The sequence below is a fragment of the Peromyscus californicus genome, unplaced genomic scaffold (genome assembly GCF_007827085.1).
Source record: "Peromyscus californicus insignis strain IS unplaced genomic scaffold, ASM782708v3 Scaffold_5__1_contigs__length_169319896, whole genome shotgun sequence".
Lineage (NCBI taxonomy): Eukaryota > Metazoa > Chordata > Mammalia > Rodentia > Cricetidae > Peromyscus > Peromyscus californicus.
The window spans coordinates 18240745-18264192 of NW_026294573.1; the positions used below are offsets into that span (position 1 = coordinate 18240745).

Consider the following 23448-nt stretch of genomic DNA (forward strand, 5'->3'; position numbering starts at 1 on the left):
ACCTGCAGCACAGGCCACAGAGAGCTACAGACACAGCCCAACACAAGACTGTAAACGTCCTTAAAACATGAGTTGGGCCGGGCGGTGGTGGCGCACGCCTTTAATCCCAGCACTCGGGAGGCAGAGGCAGGCGGATCTCTGTGAGTTCGAGGCCAGCCTGGTCTCCAAAGCGAGTACCAGGAAAGGCGCAAAGCTACACAGAGAAACCCTGTCTCGAAAAACCAAAAAAAAAAAAAAAAAAAAAAACATGAGTTGGTTTTTTTGTTTGTTGCTTTTTGGTAGCTTAACTGTGCAGTTCTTAAGGGTGAACTTCACATCGCAATGTCAAAAGGTTAGACACTCGATGTCAAAGTAAACAAATTCCAAGGGCAGCTGTGGGACACTGACCACTCCCCAGAGGGGACGAACTTGGGGGCCCGAAAAGTTGAGCTAAGGATAAGACAAATTATCCCCAAATGGGCATCAATTCCTATTAGCCCAACATCTAAACTTCAAATGCCAGTCAGCCAGCTAGGAGCAACCTGGCATAGGCAACTTCATCTTTTAAATCAATTTAATGCTACAAACTTACAAAAAAAAAAAAAAGTGCTGTCCTGCTGAGCCCCTGAGAAACCCGAGCTCCCTGAAGATGGGTGGAAGATCTCTTTCCCCTGGGTGCACCATGTGTTGTCCAGAACACATGGCCTTGGTTCAGCCCAGCATCCTCCATCCCAGGAAGGACAAGGGAGACTAGCAGACTCCTGTCCCCATCAGGACCACAGAGACCCTGGATGGTCAGCCTATGGGGATATAAGCCCAAGGCTCTTCCCAGATCCCCACTCCATCTCCTCATGTGCTGCTGAGACCTACTCTACAGTGAAGAGCATCCTACCCTCCACCCCCGTCATCCCCTCAGCATTCCAGTGGGGAAAAGGTGCAAACCTGCCCCCAAGCTCCTGTCCCTTGGGACCTTGGAGATGGAGTGAGGGCTTGGGAAGGCCGGTCCTTAAGGAATCTCCCCCTTCAACAACTGTGACCAAGAAACCAAACAATTCTCCCAGGGAAGCACGGGTAGCCGTGGGGTGCTTCTGGTCTTCTTCCTCACACTTGTCTCTGCCTCCACCTCCCAGGTCTATGACCAGGATGAAGCAGACGCTCTGATTTGAGTAATCTCCAGTATGCATGACACGTGCCTCCTGATTTTCCCAGGGGCTCTTCTGGCCTAATTCCTCAAGGCCTGTATTTACATTTTGAGGCTCAGGAGAGATAAGAGATCCAACAGGAAGGGAATCTTCTAGGCTACCTGCTCCTGTACCTCAACGCTACCTCCCCCAACATAGCTACTGGAACCTTCTCTGGGATGGAAGAGACGGAGAATCCTAAGCTGATGCCGTGCCTGGGCCCTGCACTTTACTAGAATTACAAGGCCTAAGTGCAATTAACATTCAAGCAAACTGGATAGTCTCCTCGAGACCCAGGTACCACTGTGGAAGGAGGGCCAAGGAGTTGGCCCCGGGCCCCTGGAAATCCAGATGTTCCCTTAGACAGTGGGCATGGGAGGGCCTGTCTGAGGAGAAACTAGAACAAATCTCCCTGCTAAAACTCAGGGCGGACAAACAAACAAACAAACCTGAAATAAATACAAAGGCATTAAGTGCTTCTTGAAAAAGCCAGGGTCCAACTGCCCCTCAGAAGGAGGCAGCAGACCCTTTCCCTGAACACGGTCACCTGCACCTGCTGTCCTTCATGAAGGGGTCAGAGATCAGAAGAGGAGGACCAGGGCCTAGCCCCCGACACACTCCTCACTCATGTCCTCCGAGTCTCCCTAGCTGGCCTCCGCGGAAGGAAGGCTGGAACGGAGCCACTTGTACACAAGGGTGACACCTAGTGGCCAGTGTCCCCGCTATGGGCAGAGAGCCTGTTAATCTGTCTGTGAGGAGGTAGAGACAGAGGCAGGACTCTTCAATTAATCAACAGGTCCCCAAGGTCATAGGAGTCAAAGAGGTCGCTGATGCCCTCACCCTCATCCATGCCCCACAGGTATTCGTCCTGGTCCAAGGGCGGGGAGAAGTTGATCAGAGGGGAGCTGGCGGTCAGGATTGGGGACAGGAACTGGTCCTCAGTCTGTTGCAGAAGTGGGTGCGAAAGCTCCAGCATGTTGTCAGTGGTTTCCAAGGGGACAAGGGATGGTGCTGGTGGTGGCAGGACCGGCTGGGGCAGCAGCCCTGGTTTTGGAGACAAACAGACAAGAGTCATGTCTGGCCCTGAGCACACGGGGTAGTCTTCCAGCTCTCTGGTTGGCTGGCCCCTCCTCCATCTCTCCACTCAACGGCATGGTGATGCCACTGAAGCCTCATTTTCCACTCTCTCCTCCCCTCTGCTGGGTGCAGAGGTCTGCTCCCAAAACCTGCCCTGGGCTTCTGCACCCAGCCTACCCTGCTACATTGAAGGGCTGCTGCTGAAGCCGTCTGCTCGTTCCCGCATTTCCAGCTTCCCTGACCCTCCTACATCATCACGGTACACAACGCCCCGAGAACTCCTATCTTCAAAAAGCATCCTCTCGGCCAGGCGGTGGTGGCGCACGCCTTTAATCTCAGCACTCGGGAGGCAGAGTCAGGCGGATCTCTGTGAGTTCGAGGCCAGCCTGGTCTACATCGAGAGATCCTGGACAGGCACCAAAACTAACTACACAGAGAAACTCTGTCTTGGAAGAAAAAAAAAAAAAGCATCCTCCCGGGCCGGGCTGGGCTAAAGAGGTGGCTCAGTGTGCTGTGTGTGCAGAGGAGCTGAGTTTGGTTCCCAGTGTCTGCACCTGGCAGCTTGTAAAGGGTAGCTCCAGATCCAGGAGATCCGATGCCTTCCTCTGGCCTCTGTGGGCACTTGTGTTCATACACACATGCCCTCACACAAGTAATGAAAAATAAAATAGGGGCTGGAGAGATGGCTCAAAGGTTAAGAGCACTGGCTGCTCTTCCAGAGGTCCTGAGTTCAATTCCCAGCAACCACATGGTGGCTCACAACCACCTGTAATGAGATCTGGTGCCCTCTTCTGGCCTGCAGGTGTATATGCAGGCAGAACACTGTATGCATAATAAATAATAAAGAAAAAAAATAAATCTTTTTTTTAAGCATTGCCCCTCCCACCCCCAAGGGACAGAACAAACGGGTCTGGGAGAGTGGGATGTCCATGTGCAGAGGAATGAAGTTGGACCCTTACATCATTTCCAAAAATTAGCTCAAAGTGCACTAAAGACCAAAGGCAAAAATCTCTATCTACTAAATTCTTTTTTAAATTTATTTTTATTTTATATGCATTGGTGTTTTGCCATGGATGTTGGGTCCCCTGAAACTGGATTTACAGACAGTTGTGAGCTGCCATGTGGGTGCTGGGAACTGAACCCAGGTCCTCCAGAAGAGGAGCCAGTGCTCTTAACCACTGAGCCATCTCTCCAGCCCCATCAATCTATTAAATTCTTACAGAAAAATCTAGAACAAAAGTTTCATACCAAGTATGGTGGCTTATACCTCTAAATCTAGCCCTTGAGAGGCAAGGGCAGAGGCATCATAAGTTTGAGACTAGCGTGGTCTACATAGCGAGGTCCTCAAACAAAACAACAAACAAGGGCTGGGGTGACGGCTTAGTGGCTAAGACAGTTTGCACCGAAAGCAGGAGGACCGGAGTTCGAATCCCCAGCACCCTCGTAAAGGCTGGCAAGGCTGCGAATGCCCACAACCCCAGAACTGGAAGACAGAGACGGGAGGATCCTGAGAGCTCATGGGCCAGCCAGTCTAGCCAAATAATATCAAGCTTCAGATCCAGCGACTCGGTCTCAAATACAGGACTTGATGTCCTGCTCTGGCCTCTGTGTGTGTATGCACAGTTACACATGCATGTGCATGGAAAACACACACACACACACACACACACACACACACAACACATCAATTACAACTACCACCATCACTAAAGCTTGGGACTGGAGACATAACTCAGCAATAGAGTATTTGCCTGGAGTGCACGGGTCCCAGCTTCCATCCCCAGCACGTGGCAATCTTAACACACTGCTGAGATGACAGTAAGGAGCCTGGCGATGGGAAGAAGAATGTGGCAGCAAACCCCAGCCCTGTTTCTTACCGGCTGTGGACTCAGAGCCCCAGCTTTCCCATCTGGCTAAGGTAGAAACTCTACTTGGGGAGCAGAAACTGAGGGAGGGCCTGTGGAAGCCGTGGGGTAGGGTGAACCTTGCTCTCCTTCCTGCTGCCAGTCATGGCAAGGCTGGAGCCGTCCTTGGTAACATCTATTGCTCCGTCCACTCTGAATAGCGCCAAACTACACCTGACCCTGCACAGGCGGGTGCTCTGTTCATATTTGCATGTATAAAAACCACAATCTGGGGGCTGGAGAGATGGCTCAGAGGTTAAGAGCACTGGCTGTTCTTCCAGAGGTTCGGAGTTCAATTCCCAGCAACCACATGGTGGCTCACAACCATCTGTAATAAGATCTGGTGCCCTCTTCTGGCCATGTAGACAGAGCACTGTATACATAATAAATAAATAAATAAACAAACAAACAAACAAACAAACCACAATCTGGTGGTGTCATCCCCCCGGAATGGGCCCTGCAACATTCATGAGAGGTTTTTGTTTTGTTTTGTTTTTTTGTGTACGCATGAAAAGCAGTACCAGGAACAGAAGTCAAGCCTTTGTACATGCTAGGGAAGTACTCTACCACCGAGCTACATCCTTAACCTTCTCCATACTTGTTATTTTGAGACAAGGTCTGAATAAGTTGCCTAGGCTATCCTTGAATTCACTATAGCCAGCCTCCCATTCATGCCCCGCCTGTCTCAGCCTCCCAAGAAGTGGAGATTACAGGCTTTTGCCACTAGGCCAGGTGAATATTTATTTGTTTATCTACATATCTTGTGAGCCTGGGTCTTACTAGTTGCCAAGGTTGGCCCTGAATTTCTGGCTTCAAACACTCCTCCTGCCTCACCCAGTCTCCCACACCTGGGACTACAGGCTCCAACCCAAACCTCACAATTTCAGATCCTGTATCTCACAATGCCAGAGCCTGGACAGCTAGTAGAAGCAACTCTTATTCAAGCTCCTTCTATCACGAGGAAAATGAGATCACAAAGGGTTAGCAATTCCTCTGGAGATGCCAGAACCTTAAATCCCAAGACTGTTACACTCTCCATTCTGGGCCTGGCCTCTGGCACTCACACCTCAGAAATGATTCTACTTTGGGGCTGGAGAGATGGCTCCCCTGTTAAGAACATACTGCCCTTGAAGAGGACCCAAGTTTGGTTCCCAGCACCCACAAGGGGGCTCACCACTCTCTATAACTCCAGTACCAGGGATCTGGTGCCCTCTTCTGGCCTCTGCAGAGCACTGTATATATGTGGTGCATATGTATATACATAGAGGTAAACACACAATTAAAACAAAAATTTAAAAATCTTTAAAAAGAACCACAAACAAAAACCTCTACTTCAAGCTGCTACATGGGGCCCATGTTTGCACCTTTGTGAGTGAGTGTGCATCTAAGTGTGTAATGAACACCTTGAGAACAACTTCCATTTCCTCCAACGTAAAGTAGCAAGCAAACTGACTCTACCCTTGCCTGCCCTGGGTATTGGAGATTGAACCCAGAGCCTCAGTGGGTAGGCCAGTACCCTATCCCTGACCTCCACCGAAGCCTCTGGGGCTTCAGGTCTAACACTAGAGAGCTGATGCGAAGCTTTTACCACTGTCTCCATGAAAGGTCTCGGAGGATGGCTAATGCGCAGGTAGTTCTAACTCTGGAGAGCTGTGTACATGTTGACAGCTGAGCAAAGAGGGCAGAGTAACAGGAGGCATGACAGGGTGGGGCACAGGTCTGGCATGAAAGATAGGGACTGGGGAGGTGCCCAAAGGGACAGATGGCTGGCACACAGAGAAGCCCTGATCCCTGAACGACACATACAGGAGGGAGTCCCAGAGAAGAGTCAGGAGTCTGGGCTCTTGTCCAGCTCTACCATCAACTTGCTGTGAGACCCGAAAGAAGCCGCTTGCTCTCTCTGAACGTTAGTTTAATCATGTAGAATGAGATCAAAGTCAATAAACTTCTGTATAGGGCTGGACAGTATTTTAGGTTTTGTGGGACACATGTGGCCTCTGTAACACAGTTGCCCTCTACCCAACTCTTTATTTATTTATTTATTTATTTATTTATTTATTTATTTATTTATTTATTTATTTATTTAAGATTTACTCATTTTATGCATACGAGCATTTTTCCTGCATGCATGTATGGCATCATGTGCATGCAGAGCCAGCAGCGGTCAGAAGAGGGCATCAGAGCACCTAGAACTGGAGTTACAGAGTCACCACGTGGGTGCTGGGACCGGAACTCATGTGCTCTGCAAGAACAGCAAATGCTGCTAACAGCTGAGCCATCTCTCTAACCCCCTCCCCAACTCTTGAAAAATGTAAAAACCAAGGCAGTGGGGTGCAGCTTGTGATGGGGTGTTTGCCCAGCATGTGCAAAGTCCTGGGCTCAGTTCCCAGCGTAACCACTAAAGACAAAGGAAAACTGAAGTTCAAAGCCATCATTAGCTCGTTGGCCATAGGAAAACAAGCCAGTTTTGACCCGCAAGCCTGGAGTGCATCAACCTTTGTGTCAAAGAAACAGAAGCAACCTATGTCCTGTAGAGCATCACACCAGGCCTTTCCCGCCAGGCCAACCCCTGCCTTTCTTTAGACACTAGGGTTTCCAAGATGGCTCACTGAGACAAGGTGCTTACAGCAGAACCTAGTGACCTGAGTTCAATGCCAGGACCTACACAATGGAAGGAGAAAGACAATCCTGGCAAGCTGTGGGTGGTACATACGCCGCCACCACCCACAAACAAATGTAACAAAAATCAAACAAAAGCCGACTAGAGTTCTACTTCAGGAAATCCTGATCCAAAAAAACCAAGGTGGAATGCGGGTCTACATGACCCTGCAGACCGTGTTCATGTGACCTGGGGCAGAATCCCAGTAGAAGGCAAGGCCATTCCGCAGAGGGGGCTTCTGGCTCCTTGGACTCATTACCTGCACCCACCACCCACTCCCCCACCCCTGGCCAGGTGTGGGCCCTCCAGCCAGGAGCCCTTCCTGCTGGATCCTGTGCCTGAGGACACAGCACCAGGCCCCTGTGGACCAAGGGTCGCCAGAGCACTGTGCTGCCTCCCAGCTGTCTGTCTGTCCTAGGCCAAACTGCGTCATCTCTCCATCTTGGTTTTCTAGCACTAAACCAGGAGTAGTGAGATCGCCTCCAAGATGTGCTATGGAATGGGAGGGCCCAATATGGAGTCCTGGTGCAAAAAAAAAAAAAACCAAAAAACAAAAAACCACAATAAACCTAGCCACTGTCACCAGAGAAAGTTTTGAGCCTTCCTCTGGAAATCCAGAGTTAACCAGGTGTGGTGGCACACACTTAGTAATCCCATCACCGGGGAGGCAAAGACAGAGAACCTCAACTTCCAGGTCAGCTTGGGCTGACCTTGTCTCAAACAATTAAAAAGACCTGGGGCCAGTGATATGGCTTTGCAGGTAAAGGCGCTTGCCACTAAGTCTGACAATCTGAGTTCGATCCCTGGGACCCGCATGGTAGGAGAGAAACAATTCCTGCAAGTTGTCTTCTGACCTCCACACCCGTGTCACGGCATGCACGTGCATACATATCCACGAATCCACATATAACAATAAATAAATGTAAAACAAATATACAAATAAATGGTTTGTAAAGCGGCAACCAAGACTCAGGTTAGGGATGGGGTTCAGTTGGTAGTGTGCGTGCAGACTGCGCACAAAATCTTCTGGCGTGCCAGAAGAGGGCACCAGGTCTCATGATAGATGGTAGTGAGCCACCATATGGTCACCGGGAATTGAACTCGGGACCTCTGGAAGAGCAGCCAGTGCTCTTAACCTCGGAGCCGCCTCTCCAGCCCCGTAGATGAATATTTTGTCTGCATGGATGTGCGTGCATCACGTGGGGAGTGTGTTCACATGCACTGGAGCTCATAGTGCTTGGGGGATGCCCAAAAAAGCCTTGGCTCCTCTGAACTGCAGTTATGGATGGTTGTGAGCCACCACGTGGGTGCCGGGAACTGAACCTGGGCCCTTTTGTTCTCTTAGTCATCGAACCACCACTGCCCAGCGGCCTTAGCTAGTCTAACAGTATAAAGATATATTGAGACTATAGACTTTGGATCTGGTTACTTTCAGTGTGATTTTTTTTTTAATTAACAAACTCTTTATAATAAAATTTTTAATTAAAAACCAAAAATGTTAAAAAAAAAAAAAAAAAAAAAGGCTGAGGATGTGGCTCGGTGGTGAAGTGCTCACTTACCTAGGAAGCATGATGTCCTGGGTTCAACTCCCACACCACATACATGCCCCCACTTACTGCGGCTTACTGAGTGCCACGTGCTTGGCTGTGAGCCAGCCTCGCAGCGATTGTGGCAGTAGAAATGACAGTAACGGTTACTGTCGGGTCAGACACTCGGCTCACGTTAGTTCCCTAATCCTTTTAACAACCTAAGAGTTAAATATTAACGACTCTCGTCCAACCTACAGACGAGGAGGCCGAAGCCGAAACCATCGAAGGGCACACGGCTGAGGGGATGCACGAAGTGCGGTGATCACACGTGGGGACACTGGGTAAGCTGGGTATCCCACAAATGCGGACGGGGATGAACGGAGCCCCTGCTCCGCCCACCTCCCCTCCCAAGGAGCACGGTGCCTACCTGAAGACATTAGGGCCTCTGCGATCCCAGGGTCGGGGCTGCGGCTGGGCTCGGCGAAGTCAGGGATGGGGCTGAGGGTAGAGGTGGAGGGGAGGGCCTCCTTGGCAGGACTGTCTGGCTCCTGCACCTCCTCCGGGCACAGGTAGACTTCAATGGGCCCTTGGGTACTCTTGAGATAAATCTGCAGGTTGTCCTGTCGGAGGGAGAGAAACCATCTCACAACGCTGGACACAGACCCTCAAGTCAGCCGGTATGAACGGACACAGGTAGGGCTACCTGTGTGAGCAAGCTCAGCCCCTGAACCCGACGCTGTCCTCCCTACCCAGCTGGGAGAACCTGCAAGTCCCCTTGGAGGGAGGACACCTTGACTTTCCCTTGGGGAATAAGCCTCCGCTCGGCCCTGCCATGAAGTTTGTGGAAGCGGCCTTCCAACTCCTGGGGCCCCACTTGGGATGCAGCTGGGAGTCCAGGGCCATGTGGCTCCCTCAGGGTGTCACATGGCTGAGGTCAACCCAACCAGCATTAGGTCCCTTCCAACCGCGCATGTGCGGCGGCTAAGCTGTTGACGCATGCGCTCTACCACAGGTGGGGAGCCACTTGAGAACAGCAGAGAGAGAGGTGGGCAGGGATAGAGAGCACGGGACAGACGGGAACCGTGATTTGAGCCCCCAATTAAACTTTGTCTCCAATCTCCAAAATCCTGGGCTTGTCACTCGGTCTCCTCACCACAGGCTTAAACAAGTTGTACTTGGTTTCTCTACCCCGTCCCTTCCCACCGTATCCCTACATAAGCCACAGTGACCACACACACACACACACACACACACACGGACACGGACACGGACACACACACACGGATACACACACAGACACATACATGGACACACACACACACACACACCACACACCACACTACACCATACACACACACACACACACACACACACACACACACACGGACACACGGACACACACGGACACGGACACACACACACGGATACACACACAGACACATACATGGACACACACACACACACACACACCACACACCACACTACACCATACACACACACACACACACACACACACACACACACACCATACACCACACTACACCATACACACACACACACACACACCATACACCACACTACACCATACACACACACACACACACACACACCACACAGATACACACACACACCACACCCCACTACACCACACACACACACCACACTACACCATACACACACACACACACACACACACACACACACACACACACACAGGCACAAGTTCAGGTCTCCATGGATCACTTCACCTGGCAGGAACTCTTGTAGTCCCTGAGACTCAGTTTACCCGTCACCCCAAGGATGCTTCCTCTGTCCTTTAAGCACATTTTCAGCCAAGTAACAGACCTATTGCCTGGGTCCTGAGCCGAGGGGCGGGACTTTCATTACCTCTGTAGTATGGGTTCCTTCAAACACATCATCTCTGGATTCACTATGTGCCACACCCTGACAGAAGCTGAGCAGCTCATTCTTCTGTAAAGCTTAAAACCCTCACAGGGGCTGGCATCTAGCCCAGCGGGTGGAATGCTCGCTAGCAGGTATGAGGTCCCGGGTTCCACCCTAGCTTCACCTAAACTCGTGATGTCATGCATGCCTATAACCCCAGTATTCTGGAGGCAGTCAAGAGGGTAAGAGTTTCATTCTCTGGTTATATAGTAAGTTTGCAAGGAATCGTGTCAAAGATGGGCCAGAGAGCTGAGATTTGGTATGCTTAAAAAAAAAAAAAAGGGGAAGAACCAGTCTGGGGTTGATGAGGAAGGAAATGACTCAGTCTCAAGCTGAAACCTGAGGACGGCTAGCAGTCCACCAGGCAGGGAGAAGGAAGCACCTTCAGAGGGGCCAGCATGTGCAAAGGTCCTGCACTGAAGGACTCAGTGCAGCCGAGACTGGCTTAGGAGAGGAACTGGGTGGAGTGCTCAGAGCACCAAAGGCTTCTTAAGGAGTATGAAGGATTTTGGTTTGGCATTGGAGACACGGCTCAGTGGTTAAGAACACTGGCTGTTCCTCCGGAGGACCCAGATTTGACCCCCAGCACCCACAGGGCAGCTCACAACAGCCTGTAACTCTAGTTCCAAGGAGATCCAACACCCTCTTCCGGCCTCCACAGGCACTGCATGCATAGTATACAGACAACATACTCAGGCGAAACACCCAAACATATAAATAAAAATATAGATCAATCTCAAAAAACAATTAATTTTGATCTCGGAATGGGGAGATCGATCAGCAGGAAAAGTCCCTGCTGCCAAGCCTGATGGCACACAGGAGAAAACTGACTCCGACTTGTCCCTGATCTCCATACACGTGCTGTGGCGTGCGTGCACACACACTCTTACATACACACACACACACACACACACACACACACACACACACACACACACAGCGGGTGTGGGGAGGGAATAGGGGACGACTAACTAGACAAATAAAATTTTAAAACAAAAAAATCCTTGCTCTTGTACCAGAAATGGCGATGCCTGTCTCTAATGCCAGCATTTAGGAGGCAGAGGCAAGAAGATCACGAATTTGGGACTAGGCTGGGCTACACAGTGAGTTTAACGCCAACTCGATCCACACAGAGAGGCCGACTCAAAAAGCCGAGGGTACAGGTACAGCTCGGTCATGGAGAATGTTAGCACATGCAAGGCCCCGGGTTCCACCCTCAGCACTGAAGAAAAACTGTTTCCATCGTGAGCCTGTGAGAGCATGGTCAGCAGGTGAGGGTTCTTGTGAGTCCCGATCTGCTTCTGTGGGGACACAGGTGCATGCGCACAGGAACCCACGAAGAGGGAATGCAAAGAAAAAGAAAATCTCTGCAAAACCAGAGCCTTCCTCAGGCCAGTGTTTAGTCTCCATTTTTCTTCTCAGTTTCTGCCACTTGTGCTCTAAACCCCAGGATGGACTAGCGGAGCTGGGGCTGGCAGTGCCAAGCAGATGCTGCAGAGCTACCCAGGGCCTCCCCACGCTCTTCTCCATCTAATGTCTCCCAACTCACCTCTGCCCTGTCCGGCACTTCCAGTCTTGTCTGTGGAGGGGCCTTGACAGCGATCACTGTCTGCTCCTTGAAGTTGCCCACAGCACGGATGTCCTGGTAAGTCACATAGGCCAGTGTAGGGGCAGGAAAGTTAAGAAGAGCAACTATCTTGTCAAAATGCAGCCCCCCCCCCCCCCCCCCCGGCCTGCCAAGGGGCTTTTATCTCCTCTCCTAAGCCTCTGAATATCACATCCTCACACGTGATACAGTTCAGAAAAAACTGCCAGTAGCTATAACCTGTTCTTTGAATAGCACAAACCATCTTCCAATCTGATGGAAAACCAACAGATTGCATACCCATGTCTACTGTGGCTGTTTGTAACCACCAGGAAATCGGATCGGCCTAGATGCCCATCAACAGAATGAATGCTGAAAATATGGTACAGACTCAACAAAAATGATTCAGCCTAAAGGAACAGGAAAATAGGAAACATGCAGGAAAATATTACATGAAGCCAGGTAACCCAGGCTTGGAAAGACAAACACTGGCCAGACAGTGGTGATGTATGCCTTTAATCCCAGCACTTGTAAGGCAGAGGCAGACAAATCTCTGAGTTCAAGGCCAGCATAGTCTACAGAGCAAATTTCTGGACAGCCAGAGCTACACAGAGAAACCCTGTCTCCAACAACAATAACAACTACACATACATACATACACACACACACACACACACACACACACACACACACACACACACACACACATATTTATACACACACTGAGCCAGGCATTGCAGTTCATAGCTGGAATCCCAACACTTTCCTAAAGAGGCTGAGTCAAGAGGATTGCCATGAGTTCAAGGCCAGTCTAGGCTACAGTATAAGACAAAAAATGGAACTCTAGGGCTGGGGATGCAGCTCCAGAAGCGGTTTGTAGACCGCTTGCTTAACATGCATGAAGCCATGCGTACGAACCCCAGGACCACATAAACTGGGCATGGTGGTGTACACCTATAACTCCAGCACTCAGGAAGTAGAAGCAGCGGCTGTGCTGGCAGGGGAGTGGGGTCAGAGAGGGAAGTTGGGAGTAGATATGATCAACGTATACATGCATGAAATTGTCAAAGACTAAATAAAAGGAGAAGAAAAGAAGAAATACAAAACAAGATCGATGGGTTGGTGAGATGCCTCAGGGTAAAGACACTTGCCCTCAAGCATGACAATTTGATCTTTGGGACCTCCATGGAAGAAAGAACCAACTTCCACTTGTCCTGACCTCCACACATGTGCCACAGCACAATGTGCCCCCCCAATAAATACATGTAATTAAAAAAAGAAAAGACGCCGGGCGGTGGTGGCGCACGCCTTTAATCCCAGCACTCGGGAGGCAGAGCCAGGCGGATCTCTGTGAGTTCGAGGCCAGCCTGGTCTCCAAAGCGAGTTCCAGGAAAGGCGCAAAGCTACACAGAGAAACCCTGTCTCGAAAAAAAACCAAAAAAAAAAAAAAAAAAACAAAAAAAGAAAAGACGTTAAAACTAAACAATAAATTAAGACTGGGAAGCTCAACTAGCTCCAAAAGCCATTCTAGCCCTTATCAACACAGCACAGTGGGTACCAGGCATGGCACCTAAATCTTTGGGCAGGATCTCACAAAAGAAAAAAACAAAACAGGGGCTGGAGAGATGGTTAAGAGCACTGGCTGCTCTTCCAGAGGACCTGAGTTCAATTCCCAGCAACCACATGGTGGCTCACAATCATCTATAATGAGATCTGATGCCTGCTTCGGGCATAAAGTTGCACATGCAGATAGAGCACTCATATATGTAAAACAAACAAATCTTTAAAAAGGAAGAAACGAAGGAAGGAAGGAAGGAAGAAAGCACCCAAATTTCCCTAAGCTTGAGAGGGAGATACAGATACGACAGTCCCCTAGAGGAGGGGTAAGAAAAGAGGTAAGAAATCAACTGAGTGTAGATTTCAAGAGCCAGCAGCCCCGCCCCCTCCCCGTTTCCCAGCTCCCCGCAGAAAGGATATTTCTTGTTGGCGTTATCTTCCGTCAGGTGCTTGAAGGTCTGCGAGCAGCTCTGGATGAGCTGGTCCAAGGCCTGCTCCGCATTCATCAGTTCCTTCAGCTCCTGGCCCAGCTGCTGCTGCTTTGCAGGTCGGGTGGGGTCTTCAAATATTCCCCTGCCTCTGGGAACAGAGCAGCCCCCAGTCAATGCCCGTCCATATTCACCGTCCCTACTCAGGGTTGCCCGGCACAACTGCATGAGGGAGCTCGGGAAACTCCAAGCCAGGGTGAGTCTCCAGTGGTGCCCATGCCACGTCGTGCATGTCAGTGGTGGTGCCTAGCTCCCTGGGAACTGTCATGGATTACCACTTGAAGTTTGGTTAGAGATAAGAAACCTGAGCCCCAGGGTCTAGCCTTATGCCCCAGCCTCCACCAGATGGAAAGGAACTGTTGACTTTAGCCCTGGCCCCGCTTCTGAGTTTCCTTTAAGGTTCACGCCAGGGTTCTTTCAGGCCTTGTAGCTGTAGGGAGGAGTCTGACCCACACCTGTGCAGCTCCCAAGAGGCTTTCCTAAGAGGGGGGATCCTAGGGACCTGGACACACGGAGCCGGGGTCCTCTCAGGCCTTTACAACCCCTAGAACTCCTCCACTAGATCCCTCTGCTCTGGCTGCTATTACTCCAGCATTTAACTCCTGTCCCATCCCACTCAAACACACTGGCTATGCCCCTCCTCAGAGACCTATTGGTTGGCTTTGGCCACCTACCACCATCACCCTGTACTTGTTGTAGATTGCTTGTTGCTGGGGAGGGCACTCCAAAACTCACACTCATTGGCTACTGTTCCTGGCCCCGCCCCCGACACATGCACCCATTGGATGGTGCCATGGCCTGGCCCAGGCACTCACACCCACTGGATGTTGTTTTTGGACTTCTTGCGGATGAGCTGGATGCCCTCCAGCACGTTGGTGATGTCATAGATGCGTCGCTTCTGCACATCCAGCACTTCGGCTGCCCAGTTCAGGTCCAGGACCCCATCCTCCGACTCGCTCAGGAGGTAAATGAATTTCTTGGTGAGCAGCCCCAGCGACGTGTCATAGCGTGTCTTCTCCCCAGGAGACTTGGGGGCTGAGGAAGCAAAGATCCCACTCACACACCGCTCTGGGGGAGCCAGCGTGGGTTCTCTGCAGGAGTTCAGCTCCATTAAGCAACACCTTCTACCACCCTTCACCGAGAACTGTCCAGCGTGCGGAGCACCCAGGCAGGGGGGTTCTCCACTGCCGCACAGACCCGGAACCTGTAACTTCGGAGGAAAGAGACTTGCTCCAGGTCTCACCGCCAGGGGGCGCTGCAGAGACCGGAAGCGAAGGGTCGCTACTCCGGGTTCAGAGTACCTTTCCACCCTAGCTCAGAGGAGACACAGCCACAACTCCAACAACTGTTGGGAAGGTCACTGTTCTGGGCATAGTCCTTAAGCGAATACCCTACAGGGTTGTACAGAAGCACATACTGGCTAAGTAATTGGTTCGTTTTACCCAGCAAGTGGCAAACCAGGATTCAAAATGCAAGCAGTTTGCCTCCAGCCTTTCCCCTACACCATTATCCTCTCCTACCAATTATACCAGGAATTAGGAATTGTGGTTGGGAGGGAAGGACAAGCCTGGATGTGAGAACATTTTTATAGATCCACGCTTGCCTTTTCTTTCCAGGTGTAGCCCAATAATTATCTGAGGGGAATCATCTAACATCAAACATCAAATGGACCAGGTTCATGGAAAAGGTCCCTTTCTCAATAAGGCTGAGGTTGCAACACCACATCTCAGCTGCAGCGAATTAAACCACAAGGGAACTTTTGCAATCAAATGACTTTAAGTCACAAAGAAGTCGGTGGCCAAACTAATCATGGGAACTAAGTTTTAGTCTCAGATCCCTCAAGAGGGGGACTTGAGAATCTCTGAACACACAGAGGCCAAGCATTTGGCACACAGGCTGCTTAGTGCGGTTTTGTGTCCACGGCAGACATTAATAGTTGATCAGTGTATTATGCTCTGTAGTCCACCGAGCTTTGGAATCCTGTGCCTCGTCTACATGAGATAACGAGGGTTCACAGAAAAGGGTGAACCAGTCAAGTCACGTGGGATCCCTTACCTGGATCCCCAATTCCTTCACGTATTCTACCTAGTTGTATGCGCTCATTAGACCTCTGGGGAAATGCATATAGCTCCTGGACACACTGGCTTTAATTCCCAGTTTAACCAGAATATTGACTGAAAATCTCAACAGTAGGAATTCCTTCTGACTCAGCTTTAGGAAGGTACTAGCCAGACAGCCCCGAGACCTTCAGGTGGCACAGGCTGGATTAGCCCAAGCGTCAGTTCCCTTTGAATCAATTAGAGCTGTCTGCAAGTGAGCCGCTAACCCTCCCAGAGCTCTCTTGAAGGAAAGGTCAGATTAACCCAACTATGAAAACTTAAAAAAAAATTAAGTTCTCAGATCAACACTGGTGATTGTGGTTAGCTCTGGGGAGCAGGTACCTAGTGTACAAGTAGTTTGGGACGTTAGTCCTGATTCCACTGACTAGCTGTGTGACCTTGGCCAAGTCCTGAGTTCTTCCAAGTTGCCTCATCAGTAAATGGGACACAGTCCTACCTACTGGACAGAATCAAGTGTGAGAATACACCAGAAACCTTGGGAAAGGAAACAGTCTGAAACAGACTTCTGTGCCGGTGACTTGGGTACAGCTGTTGCCTCCTGCCCCATGCCACCCTGCTGTAGGTGCCCTTCAGAAACTCTTACTTTTGGGGCTTGGCAAACCATCCACTCGGATGCACTTCCCCTTGGGAGTCCGGAATTCAGGGATCGCAGGCCTCCCAATGCCCTCCAGGTCCAGCTTCCTCTTGGCCTTTGACAGACAGGAAAGAGGGGAAGAGGGAGAATTAGAGAACTGGGTCTTCCTTAGCCTCTTCCCTGAACTGCAGCCAGGGCAAGGAGCCCACCAGCAGCCATCTCCTGTGTGTCTGCCCTCAGCCCTCGGTACAGCGTGGCTGGCTGAACTTGGTGAGGAAATGTCAATGCCCAGCGAAGTGAGTGCCATATTTTCTGAGTGGCAAATAAAATCCCCATCTCTTGTGTCCCAGCCCCTGGAGGCATCTACCAATGAAACACACACTTGGAGGGAGAAGTGGGCGGGACCTAAACCACATCAGGCTGGCTTTCAGAAGCAGCTGGCTCAGACAAACCTGGTGCCCATCACAGCCCCACAGCTGGCCCTTATCAGGGTGGGACCAGCATCCGCCCAGGCCCAGGGGACTTCCTGGCTCAGTGCCACACCCCAGGGAGGTGCCCACATTGAGAAACAGTGCAAACACTCCCCCTTCCCCATTTGGGCTCCAGCTTGAGGGTCCAGGGCCTCCTGAATGGGCAGCTTGTCATTCTCTTTGCTGAGACACAATGGGTCCTCCCCCCACCCCTGTCTTAAGGACAAGCAGCTGAGGCCCTGCTGCCCCTCCCCATTCCCGCCAAGCTTGGGAAACACCTGCTGGGGAAACCAAACCACAGCCCATCTGCTCCTTTCTACCCAGACACCACCCACTACCACCACCACAGGGCCACAATGAGGCTTCTAGCTGCATTGCCCGGAAAGGGCCTCCCTGATGGTTAGGGCTGGGCAGGGGTGGGGCAGAGGCACTGGGGCACTGGGGCACTGGGCAAAGAGCCAGCTGGACTCTCCAGCACCTTTGAAGGCTCACTGTATGACCTAGGGACATGTCCCACCATAGCTAAGAGCCTCAGTTTCCTGCTCCGTAAAATGGGCAGAACATCCTGACCTGGAAGGCTATGGCAAGGACTTGGGAGTAACTTCTGTGGAGTTCTTAGGATTAGATACAGTAGGGCTCAGGAAATGCACAGTCTATTCCCCAAACAGGATCGCGACATCTTCCTGGACACACCCTCCGGGGCCATTAAGCCTGCTTCCTTCCTTCCCTGTCCCCCAGACACCCCCACCCACTTGAGAGGTCTGTTTTAACACTTAGTGGTGAGGTCACGCTCCGCAGGGCTGAGTCCTCTAACTGCCGCTGAGCACAGCTGACTTGACAGGTGTCAGCTCCCCTCCCCGACTCCTGCCCCCTCCAGGAAGTCTCCCTGGACTGGTGCAAGAGTTCCGTTCACCGCTCCCAGGAGCCTGAGCGCCTCTCTCCTCTACCCCATACCAAGGCTCAGACAGACAGAACCCAAATCCCTGCTTGTCTCTCCGCAAGTGCCACCTACCTGTCAACTGACCAGCAATCCTAGACTCCAGGGAGGCTAGCCCCATCTTGTCATCAGAGAAGGGCCCTGTCAGTCACCCGCTGAGACCTGCTACAGTCTAAGCTAAGTCCCAGCACTCGGCTCTAACTGAGCCTCCAGCACCTCCAGTACCCATTGCACAGCTGTTGTTATCAAGGCCAGCTGGGCTCCACAGACTTGGTCTTGATCAAAACGGTTCACTCCAAACCCCCCCACCACCACCACCATACAAGGACAGGGAGACAAGGGCACTGGTCAAGCCAAGTCCCAGCTCATCCCATACTCCCGAGCCCCCATCAGGTCACTGACCTCCTGCAAGGCAGGCGGCAGGAGAGAACCCTGAGCAGCCAGCCTGGCACACCTCTCGGTCCCGAGGTGGATCTGCACTGGCAATCTGTCTTGGCAGACAAGTGGATACAGGTTAAGTTACGAGACAGGCCTAAAGTCACACAGACAAAAGCGGAGCCGGGGTTTGAACCCAGGTCTGTCCAACTCCAACGCCCTGTGCCAGGCTCCCAGAGTCATCTGTATCCATTCCCTCAGGAATTGCTAGAATGTGGGCCAAGGTCTGTCTGTCTGTGTCATCTGCTCCCATCACTTCAGACTGTTTCCCCTTCTGTCCCTCTCCCTCACTATGTCCTACATCACAGCACTCCCAGGGTCCCTAAGTAGCAAAGTGTCCCCACCTAAGGACACCAGCCCAACACCCTTGGGTACTACCCAAAGAAAGGTCACCGTGTGGCTGGGTTGAGCCTGCAGAGGCCTGTTGGCGGAAGACAAGCTCCAGGAGAGGCTGAGACGGCAGGCCTCAGATGGGGCCAAAATGGGGTCAGATGGGGTCAAAGCTAGTCTTCTCCCTCTTTAGCTCAGTGAGCTGGGAGGTCAGGTGACCTTGACCCACCTATAGTCTGCTCCTGCTGAGAGTCAGTAAGTGTACTCTGCCCCGACCAGTGCGGGGCCTCCTGCCACTCAGGCAGGGGCATCACCATGGGTGAAGTTCAAGGGTGAACAAAGCCGAGGCAGCAGGGGCTAAAGATCTGTGACCATGCCGGGCGGTGGTGGCGCACGCCTTTAATCCCAGCACTCGGGAGGCAGAGCCAGGAGGATCTCTGTGAGTTCGAGGCCAGCCTAGACTACTAAGTGAGTTCCAGGAAAGGCGCAAAGCTACACAGAGAAACCCTGTCTTGAAAAACCAAAAAAAAAAAAAAAAAAATCTGTGACCACACCCAGAGGCAAGCGTGGCTCTAACCTGGACCCTCTGAAACAGCCCCTTTGTCCTGGTTAGGATTTAACTCCACTCGCCAAGCCCTCAAGGGTAGAACACACCCCTTGCTCAGGCAGCCCCAGAGGAACTGGCAAGGCCAAGCAAGTGAGCAATGGGGTCAGAGAGGGAAGGGACTTGGCCAAGGTCACACAGGAGGGACCTGGGTCTCCTTTCCAGCCCAGTCAGGCACTGGGGTGGGAGCAAAATTAAGGATCACTTTGCTGTCGGCTCCAAAGTTCCATGACAGCAGGACAGCCTGGGGCTGGTCACCCTACCCCTGAGCCTATTCATCACCTTCTAGCCTGGTGTCAGCAGAGTTAAAAATGAGTGTGTGTGTGTGTGTGTGTGTGTGTGTGTGTGTGTGTGTGTGTGTGTTCGTTCAGCTTACAGTCTAAGCCATTGGAAAGGCTGAGGCAGAATCTTTTTTGTTTATCTTGAGACAAGGTCTCATTATGCAGCCCTGGCTGTTCTAGAACTCTGTGTAGACCAGGCTGACCTCAAACTCACAGAAATCCACTCTGCCTCCGGAGTACTGGAATTAAAGACCCGAGCCACCACAACCTGCTGGATCTGTAACTTTCAACAATCTTCCTGCCTCAGTTTCTCCAGTGCTAGGACTACAGGAGTGTATGTGTGCTCAGCTGAGCTGGATCATTTGAGCCTAGGCATTCAGGACCAGCCTGGCAATAGTGAGATCCTATCTCAACAACAACAACAACAAAAGCCAGGCGTGGTGACGAATGCCTTTAATCCCAGCATCCAGGAGGCAGAAGCAGACAGATCTCTGAGGCCAGCCTGGTCTACATAGTGAGTTCCAGGACAGCAATGTGAGCAGTATAGACAAATGAAGAGGCAAAGAAAAACACCAAAGAGCCCCATTGTCCTCCCAGAAACCTGCTTGTGGGGCTGATAGAAAAATGCTATGAACCTGGCCAGAGGTGAGATTCCAGTGGTCCTCGGTCTTTTCTAGAGGATAGCAAGAATGATGGGCAGGAAGCAAGGAGACCCGAGTCCTGGCCTTACTTCTGCAACTCAACTTGGTTACCATCCCTTTAAAGGCCAGCTCCCCAACAAATCTTGCTCACCCCACACTTTGCAGCCACAAAGCAGAAAGCCACACCCAAGGTTGGGTTGGAGCAGCTCCAGGTCACACCCTTGTAAAATGAGTAAGCAGGGGGTTAGGCCTGCCCATGGGGTACTAGGGCCCCAGCATCTGGAGATGGACCAGAGATGGGCTCCGGGCCTGGCAGGCCTTTAGGGAGTCTGACGCAAGGACACCCCCACTTCTTGGCTTGTGACTTGGGCAAGTGACCTCACCTCTGCTCAGTTTCCTCACCTGCAGAGCGCCCCATCCTGAGCATCTTAACTGAGATAACTGGAGAAGAGTGCCAAGCAGTGCCTGGCATGCAAATGCAAGAGCTGCTCTGGCTAAGGTCCCTGAGCCCGCCCTGGGAGGGCAGAACAGACAGATGCAGGGTTGGTGGGGAAGGTCCAAAGCAGGTCAAAACCCCAGCTGTTACTGACACTCTACATCCAAAAGCAGGTGGCCAAAGGAGAGATTAGCCTGCCACAGAGTCCCCTTTCCTGGGGCCACCTAGCTCCAAGGCTGCATGGAGAGAGCTGACTTGTAGGTCAGGTCACTGGGCCCATCTCCCTGTATGACCTGTGGCGCTCAGTTTTCCCACCTCTATGACACGAAACTTCTGTTCTATCTACTTCACAAGCTACACAAATGCAATACACTGGAAAATGCTCCACACCAGACAAGGCAAGAGACAGTTATCCTCGTCATCTTGACCTGTAAAATAGGGATGGCATACAGCCGAGACACTTCCTGCCCTTCCAGGAAAGGGATCTGGGAAGGTAAAACACAGCTTGACTCCAAAGGCAGAAAGTGTAGCCAGAGAGTTGATCCATGTCACCCCCAAGATCACTGAGCCCCGAGCTCACCCTGGGAGGGTAGAACAGACAGAGGCACAGGCCATCCAGAATGTCCAGGGGAAATGGGATGCTCCTATCCCTGTCCCTAGACCTACCATACACTACAAATACCCTCTCCCCTCCCAGGCACCCACTTCCAAAACCTGAGCTGGAAGTGACAGAGGAGATAAGCCAAGACAGGTGCGTTTTCCAGAAGGGGAGCTAGGGCTGTCAGATGGTCCAGGGGGTGAAGGAGCCACCAAGCTGGACACCTTGGACCCAGGACCCACTGGGAAGAAAAGAACTGGCTCTGAAAGTGGTCTCTGACCTCCACACAATGGGGCGCAAACAGTCCCCTCCCCCACATATATGTAATTTTAAAACTTTTTAAAAGAGGAAACAGAGGCCCTGGCTTATTCTAATATACAGTGATGATCAGGAGCTGAAATGAAGCTCCCCGACCCTCACTCCACCTCCCCAGGCCTTTTCCCGGTTCACTTCCACTCTCAGGTTGCTGCTACTCCCACAGCACACACCCTGTGCTGTGGCCCAAAGCCACCACACCAGGTCTTCCTTCACAACAGATCTGCAGGACCCAGGAGGACACAGTCCAACTGAACAGGAACTCCAAGAGACTAACTACATTTGCATCTGCTGCTGGCTATTTCGGAGGATGACCAGGCTGTGGGGAGGGCCTGGGGAGAAGGAGCTAGCTAGACCACTTGGTCCATACCAGGCTGGACCAGAGACCTATCCTCCTGTCACCAGGAAATCCCACAGGCCAAGCCCCTGGCCTGAAATGGCAGGTGCTGGTTTCTGGTGTAAACAATGAAGGAATGAATGAACTGTAGCAATGTCTATGCCTTGTGGACTCTGTCAAGGTCACACTGGCTCTCTGAGCACTGGTCTGGGTCTCCAGGCTCCCAGTCCAGTGCTCATCACACTCCCCAACAGCAGGTGAGATGATTATTTCATGCAGTAGGAAAACGAAGGGGTTCTCCCCACTTGCCCACCTCAACCAGCTGTACTCAAACTGAACCCGAGGCGGCCGCCTTCCTTTTTCCCCACCCAGACACGCATATGGGAAGTACCGGGGGTCCCCAGCATTACCGGCAGCCGGCCTGCGGGCACACATCGCACAATCTGGCCCTCGGGTCCGTGGGGAGTGGCGTCGAGGCAGGTGCCCAGCGCCGCAGCGGAAGGCACCGTCTGCGTGTAAAGCGAAGTGTAGTAGGTGGTGGTGCTGGTGGTGGCGGTGGCCGCACAGAGCTGGGGGCTGCTGAGACCCGCAGGCCACAGCGGCTCGGTGGGGGTCAACGCGGGCGAGCTCTTTGTGGGCTGCGCTGTGGCCGGAGCCAGGGTCCGCGGCGCGCGCAGCATGGCGAGTGCGGCGCCCCCTACCCACCCGGGTCTGGCGCGCGCGCGCGGGGCACCTGCGGGCTTTGCAGCCGGCTGCGCCGCGGACGCCGGGAGCAGCCGCCAATGGACGCCCGCGGGGCAAGGCCGGACCCTCCCCTCCTGGCCCGCCGCCCAGAGCTGCCGAGCTCGGAGATCACCGCTCGGAGATCGCGAGGCGCGGGTGCCACTGCCAGGCAGGGGCTGGCCCGGCCGGGCCTGCGCCCCGAATGTCTGGGCGCCCGGGATCGCGCCGGCGCGGGAGAGCGTCCCGGGATACCCACGGACCCCGCGGACACGCGTGTGCTCTGACCCGCGAGGGCTGTCTTGCACGCCCCGCTGAGCTCTCTGCCAGCCCTTGCTCGGTCTCCTTTTTCTTTTCTTTCTTTTTTTTTTCCTTTCTTTTCTTTCTTTCTTTTTTTTTTTTTTTTTTTAGCGCCAAACTACGTGCCGCCAAATTCGGATCTCCCGCGGAAAATGCCGCGCTTCGATTGGCTTCTACAACATATACAGGCTCCACCCTCCCACCCGCCCCCGGAAAAGCTTAGTCTAAGAAACAACGATTACAACAGGAGCTTCGTGGCTTAAAGGGGCCGCAACATCTGCCGACTTCAGCGTCCTCTTGGCTCTAACAGCCAGCGAAGTTGAGGCAGGAGGTGCATCTGGGACTCCCAGTATCGCGACCCACAGAACAGCGAATAGCGCTGAGGAATGGGCCCCGGTTCTTTGAAGGTGGGGGCCAAACCTTTGAGGAAAATCAGAGTCTGGATCT

General features: G+C 52.2%; 1 protein-coding gene across 1 annotated transcript; it reads right to left on the reverse strand.

The window, feature by feature from the left end:
• Window positions 1-248: 248 nt before the first annotated feature.
• Window positions 249-22729, reverse strand: E2f2 (E2F transcription factor 2). The gene is made up of 7 exons (XM_052718039.1): window positions 22392-22729; window positions 16607-16712; window positions 14719-14938; window positions 13835-13994; window positions 11823-11936; window positions 8757-8949; window positions 249-2204 (listed from the first exon to the last, which is right to left on the reverse strand). Exons 1-7 carry the CDS (start codon window positions 22659-22661, stop codon window positions 1942-1944), a joined length of 1326 nt encoding a protein of 441 aa, XP_052573999.1. The 5' UTR covers window positions 22662-22729; the 3' UTR covers window positions 249-1941.
• Between the last annotated feature and the right edge of the window lie 719 nt (window positions 22730-23448).